The 13,557-nt window shown below is 37.3% G+C and overlaps 3 protein-coding genes and 1 pseudogene across 3 annotated transcripts; 3 read left to right on the top strand and 1 right to left on the bottom strand.

Moving 5' to 3' along the window:
- Positions 1-530: 530 nt before the first annotated feature.
- LOC130053803 (uncharacterized) lies at positions 531-13,422 on the top strand. Its single transcript, XM_056161383.1, has 6 exons — positions 531-1,247; positions 3,232-3,350; positions 3,724-4,096; positions 8,431-8,975; positions 11,148-11,555; positions 13,068-13,422. Exons 1-6 carry the CDS (start codon positions 941-943, stop codon positions 13,386-13,388), a joined length of 2,073 nt encoding a protein of 690 aa, XP_056017358.1. The 5' UTR covers positions 531-940; the 3' UTR covers positions 13,389-13,422.
- LOC130054152 (histone H2B-like) lies at positions 1,650-3,613 on the bottom strand. The gene has a single exon (XM_056162761.1). The coding sequence runs from the start codon at positions 3,570-3,572 to the stop codon at positions 3,099-3,101; it is 474 nt and encodes a 157-aa protein (XP_056018736.1). The 5' UTR covers positions 3,573-3,613; the 3' UTR covers positions 1,650-3,098.
- Positions 3,724-6,364, top strand: LOC130054155 (histone H2A-beta, sperm-like; annotated as a pseudogene).
- LOC130054146 (histone H1-delta-like) lies at positions 7,350-9,041 on the top strand. Its single transcript, XM_056162755.1, has one exon. It carries the CDS (start codon positions 8,424-8,426, stop codon positions 8,991-8,993), a length of 570 nt encoding a protein of 189 aa, XP_056018730.1. The 5' UTR covers positions 7,350-8,423; the 3' UTR covers positions 8,994-9,041.
- Positions 13,423-13,557: the final 135 nt, after the last annotated feature.

Raw genomic sequence — 13,557 nt, forward strand, 5'->3', positions numbered from 1 at the left:
ACAACAACAACAAAATATATAAATAAAAACCCAGATGTAGAAATATGTAGACGTTAGGGGGGTCATGATTATTTTGAGAGGTCAATGAAATCTTCACTTCGTATTACATTCTTGCGTATATAATGACAGAACATCGTATATTTCATTATGTTAATTCAAATCTTGTCTGAAATCAGTATTACACGTGTAACACCGTGTTAAATGTGTGCAGTGCAGAAATGTGAACTCTGACAGTAATAATATATCGCCATGATTGTTATTTATTTATATTGTTGTAATTAATTACTAGTTAATCTGTACACCCCCACCCCCTTGAGGGCCCTTAATTGATGAATTAACATATGTCATAACATTTTATATCAGGAGACCATACATACAATCTAACAAAGGGCTTGAATTTCTTTTTCAACTTGCACAGATATATTTCTTATTTTCAACATGTTGAGTAGAAATTTGCTTAGCTTGATTAATAATGGATTATCTTTATTATTTACCTTTTCTCTCCCTTTTTTGTTGTTGTTTTTTGGATATAGTATAGTAGACTTTCACAGTTGTGAGCCATGTTTTCATATTAATTACCCTAATAAAAAAAATGCTATTATTGTGTGTTAATTAAAAGGAAAACAAAACGATGATTTAAAAAAAACAGAACAGAAACTAAGCTAGGAAATCTCAAATGTGTGCGCAGATTAAATATTATATTCCTATCAAAATAAATAAATACTTGTATACTGTGCAAAAGAAATGTAAACAAACACAGGTAGGCGCGTTTAGCGAGAACCAATCACGATGTAGTTAACAGCGCTTCTTCGGACACGACAATCGACTAGCCGAAGTTTCAAGGTATAATGCGCTCTAACGGGTCGTCAATTAGGGCTATATAAACCAGCAATTTCTCAATTTGTCAGGTCATTCAGCACTTGTCTATTGATCAGCAATCATGTCAGGAAGAGGCAAAGGAGGAAAAGGTCTTGGAAAGGGGGGCGCCAAGCGTCACAGGAAAGTCCTTAGAGATAACATCCAGGGTATTACCAAGCCCGCCATCCGTCGTCTTGCACGTAGAGGTGGAGTCAAACGTATCTCTGGACTCATTTACGAGGAGACCCGTGGTGTATTGAAAGTTTTCCTTGAGAACGTGATTCGTGATGCTGTCACCTACACCGAGCACGCCAAGAGAAAGACAGTCACAGCCATGGATGTTGTCTACGCCCTCAAGAGACAGGGACGCACTCTTTACGGATTCGGTGGTTAGATACTCTTATCACCGTTTGTGCATCCCAGCGCAAAAACAAAACGGCCGTTATAACGGCCACCAAATTCTTTGAAAAGACGCCTCTATGAAACGTTATCAAGAGAAACGGTTACCCTGTATTGTACTTTTAGTTAACAAATTGGCATACAACTTGTTACGAAAAGGTATGCAGTTTGTGGTTAACATGTTTCATTTGCAGTTAAGAGATTTCAATTTGATACTTGGATTTCTTTTCATATCAAGTAAATAGTCGGACTACACCACAACTTTGTAGGTTTATGTTCACAAACAACCAATTGATACCCAAGATCATTATTGAGCAGAAAGGCTGACCATGCAAATCCTATACTCCCAATAAATTTACATTGTGAGCATTGTAATATATATCTCGCACACATTTATCTAGATGGATTGTTTATTTATCACACAATAACATAAATGATTTGGACACTTTACACATATGAAGGAGACAAAACGAAGACTTAAAAAAGCAGCTGATAATTGTGATAACCCCCGTATTACAAAATATCCCACGTGACTGTATACAAAGTACTAATTAGTACTATAGATATTTTAAAATGCATACCATGTAGGCACATGTTAAATTAAATTGATTATATTGTTATTGCTTCTTGTCGTCACAAATGTCCTACAAACATGTTTTTCTTTTTTCTTCTTCTTTTATACAAACTCGTTTATTGCTAGGAATGCTGAAATAGCAAACTCAAGACTTTCTATTTGGCAGATTCCTCTGTGGAAGGCAAAGTAAATGTAATATATGTTTTCATCTTAATTAACATCATTACATGGGTATCTAGTTTACCATTTGGTGACAGTTGACTTTCGTAACATATGCATTTACTAATTCTGTACATTGTAACTGGAAAGTACTTGCAAACCGTGAGATATTGATGCGTGGCACACCTACACAATATAAACCAATACACAATATGCAGTCGCATGAAAGATGTTGTACAAACTTTTTTTTTCCAAGATTGGATTCATAAAGAGACTTATCATTATCAATTCACCTATTAAGGGCCTGTTGGGGGGGACATGTGCATTTTTAAAATATAATCTTACACATGCGATTCAACATTTCATATAATAATATTGTGTGTATCTGTTTATTCTACATGTTTCTGTTTTCTATCCTTTAAATAGCATTGTGTGTTGCCTCTTGTTGATGTATCAGGCATATTATATATTGCACTAGGGAAAACACACATGCATCAACTGAGTACTGATCAATGCCTACATGCGAAACTTAAAATGCCTCCAATGAGTGTATTACTCTTTACTGTGTATTGTCTTTACTTGTATCAACAATTATATACTTTTAATTACATGTTTATGCTCATTTATTAGCTGTCATTTGGGTGTTGGGTGCTGCAAAACTGATTTACTATTTCAATGACAGAAAATAATAAGACTTAGAAACTTTTTTGTTAATATCAATATTTCTCTATAATGCTATATATTCAACAGAGCCAAAATGTTTATTTTGATAACATCTTCCATCTTAGTTTCAATTTTATCAATGACTGGTTAAAGTTACAAACAAAGCTATCATAATAAGTGATGAAATGTATGCAGTTGAAAATGAACACAATGAGATATACATTTGTTTGTTTGATTGTGTATTCTGAATGGCTCGTCTTGAATTCTATTTCAATATAGTACAGTGTGTAACACACATAGTACACTTGTGTATGCATATTTTGTAGATATGCAATGTCAACCAATAAACGTTTCTCAATGCATTGTTATAAAAGGCATCTTTTCGAAAAATTTGTGTGGCCCTGAAAAGGGCCGTTTGAGTTTGAGGTTCAAGTCCTTGCTCAGTTTACTTGCTGCTGGTGTACTTGGTGACAGCCTTGGTACCCTCAGAGACGGCGTGCTTGGCCAATTCACCGGGCAAGAGAAGTCGGACAGCGGTCTGGATTTCTCTGCTGGTGATGGTTGAGCGTTTGTTGTAGTGGGCCAGGCGGGAAGCTTCAGCGGCGATTCTCTCGAAAATGTCATTGACAAACGAGTTCATGATGCTCATAGCTTTGCTGGAAACGCCAGTGTCTGGGTGGACCTGCTTCAGGACTTTGTAAATGTAGATGGCATAGGATTCCCTCCTCTTCCTGCGCTTCTTCTTGTCCCCAGTTCTCTGGGCCTTCGCCTTAGTGGCGGCTTTCTTAGCTCCTTTCGATCCGGCTTTAGGTGGCATGTTTACTAGTAAACTATGTGTGGAACAAATGGCCGCGCTGCTATTTATATTACACGGTCGGATAACGGCGGATAAGCGTATTACGGACCTCCTTGTAAACATTAATTCGTTCGGTGTTGCGCCAAGGTACGAGAAACATGATGGCCACGATTGGCTGGCAGTTGAATCCGACTGCGTGTTTAAAAGGGTTGATGTATTGCGTGCGAGGGTTATTCGTTGCTTTGATTTCGTCAGCGCACCGTATTGAATCAAGATGTCAGGACGTGGTAAAGGAGGCAAAGTGAAGGGAAAGGCAAAGAGCCGATCCTCCCGTGCGGGACTTCAGTTTCCCGTGGGTCGTATCCACCGTCTGCTGAGGAAGGGGAACTACGCCGAGAGAGTGGGAGCCGGCGCCCCCGTGTACCTGGCCGCCGTTCTGGAGTACTTGGCCGCCGAAGTCTTGGAATTGGCAGGCAACGCCGCCCGTGACAACAAGAAGACCAGAATCATTCCCCGTCACCTGCAGCTGGCCATCCGCAACGACGAGGAGTTGAACAAACTTCTGTCCGGCGTGACCATCGCCCAGGGTGGTGTCCTGCCCAACATCCAGGCCGTGCTCCTCCCCAAGAAGACCCAGAAACCCGCCAGCAAGTAAAAAGTACAAAGTCTGCTTGCAGGACCTATAACAAACGGCCGTTTTCACGGCCACCAACCTTTTTTGAAAAGACACCTCTATAAGCATCGAAATGTCAAGAATGACAGTCTAATCTTACATTCAATGCTCACTGAGAAATGGGGATGACAATATTTGCAGTAATTCATACATTTCAAGGCGCAAAATAAATGAATGCACGGCATGGGTTGCTATGTATTTGTTTGGGTTGTAATCGATAAGTAAGATTTACAAGAGAGAAGACATAAAAAAGCGCTATATAAATTGTCCTCACTCCTTTGGACTTCATTGAGAAATCATGGAAATACCAAAATGAAATGAGTTTTTATTTGCATTCTTTTTGTTTTTCTCAACCAGCTCTGTAGTTTGTCAATGGAAGAGTAAAACAAGGGTGCCAAAACTTTTGAAATACAGGGCGAGTGATCGTATAATCTTCACGTGGTCATTCTTGCTTTTAATTTACATAGACGAAAAGCCACAAAGGAAATGATTTTGTACCAGTATGAATGTGAGAAATAGAGGTAGACATGGAGCTATCTGACATTAGATAGGGTGATCATGATGTGATGGGGCAATAAAAAAAAAAAATGGAAAGAGAACAAAATCTTTGGAGACGACATAGACGATCGCGATCCTGGTACATGGATTGTAAATATATCCGCAAACAAAATATCACTATCTTGGCCGAATTGTTTTATCTCCGAAATATACTCAATTTATTTATGGATTCACCAATCATGTTACACAATATGAGATATATAATGACAACAAACTAAATACTAACAGTTCATTTACATGTATATGTAAATACAAGTATATATTTGACATGTACCTGTGATATTACACTGCATGTATATGCAATGTAGTATTGCATATCAACATAAATTAAATGTAGTTATAGCACTTTACTTTGGGTGCGCAATTCAAAACATTCATGTAAAAATTCACACAATCTTCTGACATGAACGACATTGACAGGGTTGCATAGTACTTTACAATGGTTTTCCTTTGATATATCATCATCTGAATTGTAGATGTTCAAAGGGTAATATTTCTTTCTTATATCTTTATACATGAAGCAGTCATATAAAAAAGAAAAGAAAAGTGTTTTTAAAAAAATACTGTAGTTTATCGCAAAATGACGACTTTACTTATAAGCATGAGGAATTTATTTTTGGTTCATATAAATACTAAACATTTGTTGAAAATTTTCTGAATACATTCGATCCATGGGTTTTCGAACCCTTTTCCTCCGCAAATGGTATGCTCAAATATATATATCGTATTTATTTTAAACCTTGACGTATGCAGGAAAACGCCCTCCGTATAAACCGACAACTTTTTAATTCTTGAAAAACGATTTTCAATTTCGGTGATTAATTTCACATGAACACGTTCGACTGAGTCTAGAAATTTCACACTGGGTGTGACTGCATCCCGATTACTTTGTCCAACAAGTCAAACGGGTATACATGAAATGGTCTTACTCGACTTCTTTCTTTCGTTAGAAAATCAGATTCCCTCTCATTAAATAACACTCATTCGTAGACGAAAACGAGCCTACATACTATTGCAAAAAGAACTATTGATCCTGGCAAATGATCGAACTTTAAGAACATTAGAAATCATTGTATTGGCACCGTCCAAACGCAACGGACAGATACTACACACACGACTGTAATTAGTACTCTTAAATCCCACCTATTCGCGAAACGCATACATGTGATAGATAATCCATATTGTGCCTGTGGAAAAATCGAAACAACAACACACTTTTTACTTGAATAAATTTATTGATCCATTAAGACCAATAACTGTAAATATCCTTGTACATGGAGACTTTACTAAAAAAAAATTCCTATATTAAAAATAGTTTCATTATATACATGTGCATCATCCAAAAGATATGTAGCTTAATCTCGTCGACTTCCGCTTTTATGCATGTGTAGAGTGGTGGAATTTCTTGTTTGGAAGTTATTGTATATCCATTTCTGATGAACTTAGGTCATAACATCTCTTCCAATAATGATCTATTTACTTGTTGGATTTTTTTCTTTCATTTTTCTTTACTTCCTCGTTGTCATTTTTTGTCATGTGCAACGGGCAAATGCACACTTACCATTCAAAGTTCAAACGGATTAATATAAGTGCCTATACAACTTGATTCCGAATCCTGTGTGCATATAACGTATTGTGTATATACATATATTGATTTATTCAAATGAAATAAAGTTTAAACTAATTTTTTTTTTTTTATCACCCCATACGTACGTTTTATCGCCTGCTTATAGGATAAACCTGATTTTTAAGATTGTTTTAATTTGAAACCTCTTTGTTTTATCGAAACCTTTTAAACAAACAGAGCTATTACTATTTAACAGAAAAGTATAGGCAAATCGTAAGCATGTCCTGAAACCTTTCCCGAGTTTGGATCATGTGTCACCTTCTGAAACTTCAATTGATAATATAGCACCTAAATTTATCATTTCTTTTACATTTTTGATGGTATGTGCGTATTGTGTACAGCTCAATATAAGTGAATTGATCCCTACTCACAAAGTAGCGTAAAAGTGGCTCTATATATCATATATATACAGTGTGCGAAATTAACCATGGACCGATAGGCAATGTCTATAGAAAATCGAGTCGGTCTATAACAATCAAAATAGCTATAGACCAACTTGTCTATAGGAATTCTGAGTAAATAACTGGTTCTCTGTTGCTTATTTAACATATATATGAGAAGCGGGGCCAGTTTATATGTAGTACGCCAATGTTTCTGTTTACCCCTTAGCTGTAATAAAATGTTCCCCAATGTAATTACAAATCATTCGAATCAGATTATTCAATTTGATATTTACTTCAATGCACGCCATTTTCGTGCAAATTCGCAATGTCCTTTTTGATGGTTTTAAAAATACGTGAAAGATGCACGCACTTGAGTCAAACGGAAAGCGGTCAGTACAAGTTCCAGCAAGGCCAAAGTCGCAGAAAATCATGAGAAAACGAAACGTAGTAGAAGTACGTGACTTGGATGAAGAATCAGATAGTGAAACTGAGCTGGAACAAAATGAAAAAGAAAACGAAATTCTAATTGAAAAGCTTGCCGTGCATGCAATTGAAAAAGAATATAATTATACTATGAACAAATTGCCAAACCGAATTTGTGTCAATTATTTATTTTTTAATAACAATGAATAATGCATGTTAAATTTTGGTCTATAGGAATTTGTTGTGGTCTATAGGAAATAAAATGACTATGGACCGAAAGTTTATAGGACTTTAAAGTTAGTTTCGCACACTGTATATATATATTATGTATCTACTGTGGAAAGTATCTAATCACTCTTACGATAACCTCGTAGCATAGCACTTACATAATAATTGGAAGAAAATAAAACAAACAAACCAAAAAAAAAAAAAAAAAAAAAATTGAAAAGAAACCCACAACAACAACAAACATAAAAAAGAAACAAAAGCAAAGTAAACAAACAAACAACCAGTTTAATTACACTTCATTTAAAATCAAAACATCAAGATTGGTCATAATTTGTACATTTCATCTGTGTAATTTTTATTGAATACAGGCATTATTTATAAAAAGTATGTGTAAACAAGGATTAACGTTTTTCTTTTAAATCATAAATCAAAGCAAATATCTTATGTTGTGTTGTATATATTTCTATAGTAAAGTAAATAGACCAGGATTTTCTTTTTTTTTTTAGGCGTGTGCTTGTGTTCTTAATATTGTGTAAGCCCATTCCAAACCGTTCTACGCAATCGTTAATGTCTACCGCTCGCTTTTGATACCCGATGTGTACGACCCCCGGATGTTTTTCAAAAATTCTGACCGACATGATGTTTTCTACAGCAAAAGGAAAACGAGTGTGCCTTCTTTCAAGCTTCGAAAGGAAATCAAGCAACAATGATATTTGTTATCGGCCACTGGAAAAAAATTACCCAATTTTAATGAATGAATGGACTTGCAAATCGCCGGTTGAGGTGTCTATATTTCTGGATTTTGACTGCTGTAGTTTGGCAAAGCCCAATATGTAAGTAAATAGAATGACAGGGGGAAATGTAGACCAGGGGGTTCCGATAACATATCCGGCGGATATTCCATTGTTGAAGCGCAACTCGAATGCAAAGACTAACATCAAAGCACATCTAAACAACACAATACACATACCGATCGACTCGAACAGATTGGATGTTTTCAAGGAGGTCCGCGCTTGATGTAAACAAAACAGATTGTGCGTTCCGATCGACTATTATTTACCGTTCTCGCATCGTTCGAAAACATGGCAGACACCGCAGCTCCCGCGAAAAAGAAGGTTTCCAAGCCCAAAGTGCCCGCAGCGCACCCAAAATACATCGACATGATCAAGGCTGCCCTCGGGTCACTGAAAGAGCGTGGTGGATCTTCTAGACAAGCCATTCTTAAGCACCTGATGGCCAATTATAAAGTGGGCAATGACGTCAACTCCATCAATGCTCACCTCAAAATGGCCCTTAAGAATGGAGTCAAAAAGGGTGCGTTGAAGCAAGCCAAGGGTAAAGGTGCCAGCGGCTCCTTCAAGCTTGGAGATAAGCCCAAGGCTGAGCAGAAGCCTAAAGCCAAGAAAGTAGCCAAACCAAAGGCTGCCAAACCTAAGAAGGCTGCTGCTGCTGCCAAGCCCAAGAAGGCGGCCGTAGAGAAAAAAGTGAAGAAGACGCCAAAGAAACCAGCCGCACCCAAGAAGGCCAAGACTCCCAAGAAGAAGGCGGCAGCCAAGAAGCCCGCAGCCAAGGCCCCCAAGAAGGCCAAGAGCCCCAAGAAGCCCGCCGCCAAAAAATCCAAGACCCCCAAGAAGGCCGCCGCCAAGAAATAAGCAGTCTTTGCAATATTCCTGCACAGAGTGTTTACTCACAAAACAAAAGCCCTTTTTAGGGCTACCAACATTTTTAGAAAAGATGCCGTTCTTACACGTGTGAGAGAAATGCGTTTCTACGTCATTTAAGTGAATACTGATTCAAGCTGTTTTAACGTTTTCATACTTTGATTTACTTGTCCTGCATGTCATTCAGTTAAAAGAGGGGGGGGGGGGGGGAGGGAGGAAACTAACCCACGCTTTTACAAACAACATGACATTTTTTTATCTGATTTATTACCTCTCCCTTCCTAAAGCTGTAGGGTAAGAAATAAGATGGAGACCGGTGAATTATGACAACATATAGTACAGTACCTGCATCATTTAGTCCTCATTCGTTTGAGTAAAGCTAGCTGAATTGAAACATTTCTTATACATCCAATGGCTTGATTGTTTTCATTCGGTTTATTGTCCGATAAGAAAACAAAAATTAAAAGTATCATCCGTGGACTTTTATTTCAGTACTTGATTTGTATACAGTCCAGGTTTGGCAGGACTACACATAATTCACTCTCATAATGCAATGTTTCATGTGTGTAACAATGTTTTCAGACTTTAGTCAACGAGAAATGTCTGATCGGTGTCTAAAAGTGAAAGAATGGGGTTCTTTCTTTGTTAGGAACAGAGTGACGATAAGAGTAAGTTGTAATTCTCGCACGTCTAATTTAGCCTTCAAAATGAAATAAGGATTTACACATTTTAAACAGTTCTCCGTTGTCCAGAGACTCGCTCACTTCATGTGTACATGAACTTCATAGCCTCAATGTTGTTCAAGATTTATATATAGGAGTGATTTTTGTTTGGATGTAACAGTAGTCTAGGATTCTGGAATGATTTGGGGTCTTGAAATTCACAAAGCTGTCCGAAAAAGTCATTAGTCACAACTAACTAGTACTGTCTAATAACATCAAATCATATACCAATGATGTTAGTCACAACTATTATTAAGTGAAAAGAAACAAAAATTTAACGACTTTTTTTTATTGGGTGTTTCTTGAATTCCAAGAATTATGATTATTCTAGTAAGAATGCAATGTCATATATCATCTCTATCCAAATATATTTGAGGTCTGCTTTTGTCAAATAACTATTTTGCAACCTCTTTGTTAAATGTTCAGGTTACAAATTTGATAATCATTGGTTTAAACTATATTTATATGTATCGGTGCAAAATATACAAACAGGTGAGAAAGGAAGACTTTAAAACAAAATTCTATGTACGAATGAATGTATGTATGTACATACGTACGCATACATGTACTAAGAACTTTGGGAATCTGGGATATTTCAATTGCATATGATAAATATACAAAATTTAGTATTAATATGGAATTATGTATATTTATGTGCTATTGAAATATCCCAGATTCCCAAAGTTCTTAGTACATGTACATATTTTAAAATACTTATGGTAGAAGACTGCCAGTCTGATCGACTGGGCACAAGCACTGTCCCTTGGTACCTAGCTCTGCATTCAGGACAGCATTTTATACTGTTTCACTTTTACTTCCCACATTGCATCCTTGTTGTGCTGTGCATTTTCATTCTATGTTGTTATGAGCCAATATTTCAGATCAATGTTAATATAGAAATCCTTTACATATCTACATGTACGTGTGTATACAATCATGTATGTGTATATATGTGTTTATGTATACATGTATATGTACGGTGTGTGTATCTATAAGTATATGGTATCATGTGTTTACAATGAATATGATAAAATTGTGTATGCTCACTGAGGGTCCTTAACTGGTGAATAAATAAATAAATGTATCTCCTTTTAAATGTTTTTAACATTTACTTGTCTGTCCATACTTTTGTATCCACAAATAATGTTTACAATTGTACCCTGAAATCCCTTGTAACACCCCATCCCCTTCATTGTTTTTTTGGTTTTAATTTTTACAAGTTTATGAATTCTGAGCAAAATGTGGATTGAAATGTCCCAAGTCAAGACCAATCAACGCTGCATACCAGCGGCTAATCGCAGAGTGTCTTTCTGAACCGCTTAACCAATGACAAGTGTCGTAAGATATGAGAGCGCCGATTTCGATTTGCTTATAAACTCTAGTGTTTCCGATCGGGCACTTTATTCTATCCGAATAATTGGAGAAGATGGCACGTACAAAGCAGACCGCAAGAAAATCTACTGGAGGCAAAGCCCCACGAAAACAGTTGGCTACTAAGGCCGCCCGTAAGAGCGCCCCAGCCACCGGTGGCGTCAAGAAGCCCCACAGATACAGGCCAGGAACTGTCGCTCTTCGTGAGATCAGACGGTACCAGAAAAGCACTGAGCTTCTCATCAGGAAACTCCCATTCCAGCGTCTGGTCCGTGAAATTGCACAGGACTTCAAGACCGATCTGCGTTTCCAGAGCTCTGCCGTTATGGCCCTTCAGGAAGCTAGCGAGGCCTACCTTGTAGGACTTTTTGAGGATACCAACTTGTGCGCTATCCACGCCAAGAGGGTGACCATCATGCCCAAGGATATCCAGCTTGCCAGACGTATCCGTGGCGAGCGAGCTTAATTTCACTCGTGTGACACTCAAACAAACGGCCGTTTTCACGGCCACCTAATTCTTTCGAAAAGATGCCTTCATATTGCTCTTGATCAAGAAACTTGTCGTGAATAAAGTATGACTGAATGACATGCATAACCCTACATCCACAAACTACTTGACCCAAGTCTGGTAAATTTCTGTAAAATAAGAAAAGTTTTAACGCAACTTCAGTAATGAAACTAAATGCTGCGAATGTGAACACGTACAGCTATACTGTCAAAACAGTAGTATACATTGCAGAGCATCAATTGTACACATGACAACAAATGCACATTGAAAATCCTTGTCAGCAGGAAAGTACACAACAAACTAGACAAACCTAGAGAATAGCTGTATAGAACGTACTAAGAACGCATACATAGAGAAATCGGTAGTCTGTAGTACACACTAAAACAACCTACCTAATTCTAGAAGGGTCAGATACTACGGTATTTCATTCAACCAACTCTGGGCTTTTGAGGGCATGTAAAGCATGCATTAATAAGAGAAATTAAGGGGTTCAAATAATAGCTAGCATCAATAGCGCACGGAGAAATTCTATAACAACAACAACAAAATATATAAATAAAAACCCAGATGTAGAAATATGTAGACGTTAGGGGGGTCATGATTATTTTGAGAGGTCAATGAAATCTTCACTTCGTATTACATTCTTGCGTATATAATGACAGAACATCGTATATTTCATTATGTTAATTCAAATCTTGTCTGAAATCAGTATTACACGTGTAACACCGTGTTAAATGTGTGCAGTGCAGAAATGTGAACTCTGACAGTAATAATATATCGCCATGATTGTTATTTATTTATATTGTTGTAATTAATTACTAGTTAATCTGTACACCCCCACCCCCTTGAGGGCCCTTAATTGATGAATTAACATATGTCATAACATTTTATATCAGGAGACCATACATACAATCTAACAAAGGGCTTGAATTTCTTTTTCAACTTGCACAGATATATTTCTTATTTTCAACATGTTGAGTAGAAATTTGCTTAGCTTGATTAATAATGGATTATCTTTATTATTTACCTTTTCTCTCCCTTTTTTGTTGTTGTTTTTTGGATATAGTATAGTAGACTTTCACAGTTGTGAGCCATGTTTTCATATTAATTACCCTAATAAAAAAAATGCTATTATTGTGTGTTAATTAAAAGGAAAACAAAACGATGATTTAAAAAAAACAGAACAGAAACTAAGCTAGGAAATCTCAAATGTGTGCGCAGATTAAATATTATATTCCTATCAAAATAAATAAATACTTGTATACTGTGCAAAAGAAATGTAAACAAACACAGGTAGGCGCGTTTAGCGAGAACCAATCACGATGTAGTTAACAGCGCTTCTTCGGACACGACAATCGACTAGCCGAAGTTTCAAGGTATAATGCGCTCTAACGGGTCGTCAATTAGGGCTATATAAACCAGCAATTTCTCAATTTGTCAGGTCATTCAGCACTTGTCTATTGATCAGCAATCATGTCAGGAAGAGGCAAAGGAGGAAAAGGTCTTGGAAAGGGGGGCGCCAAGCGTCACAGGAAAGTCCTTAGAGATAACATCCAGGGTATTACCAAGCCCGCCATCCGTCGTCTTGCACGTAGAGGTGGAGTCAAACGTATCTCTGGACTCATTTACGAGGAGACCCGTGGTGTATTGAAAGTTTTCCTTGAGAACGTGATTCGTGATGCTGTCACCTACACCGAGCACGCCAAGAGAAAGACAGTCACAGCCATGGATGTTGTCTACGCCCTCAAGAGACAGGGACGCACTCTTTACGGATTCGGTGGTTAGATACTCTTATCACCGTTTGTGCATCCCAGCGCAAAAACAAAACGGCCGTTATAACGGCCACCAAATTCTTTGAAAAGACGCCTCTATGAAACGTTATCAAGAGAAACGGTTACCCTGTATTGTACTTTTAGTTAACAAATTGGCATACAACTTGTTACGAAAAGGTATG

Source organism: Ostrea edulis, chromosome 4 (assembly GCF_947568905.1).
Source record: "Ostrea edulis chromosome 4, xbOstEdul1.1, whole genome shotgun sequence".
Taxonomy (NCBI): Eukaryota; Metazoa; Mollusca; class Bivalvia; order Ostreida; family Ostreidae; genus Ostrea; species Ostrea edulis.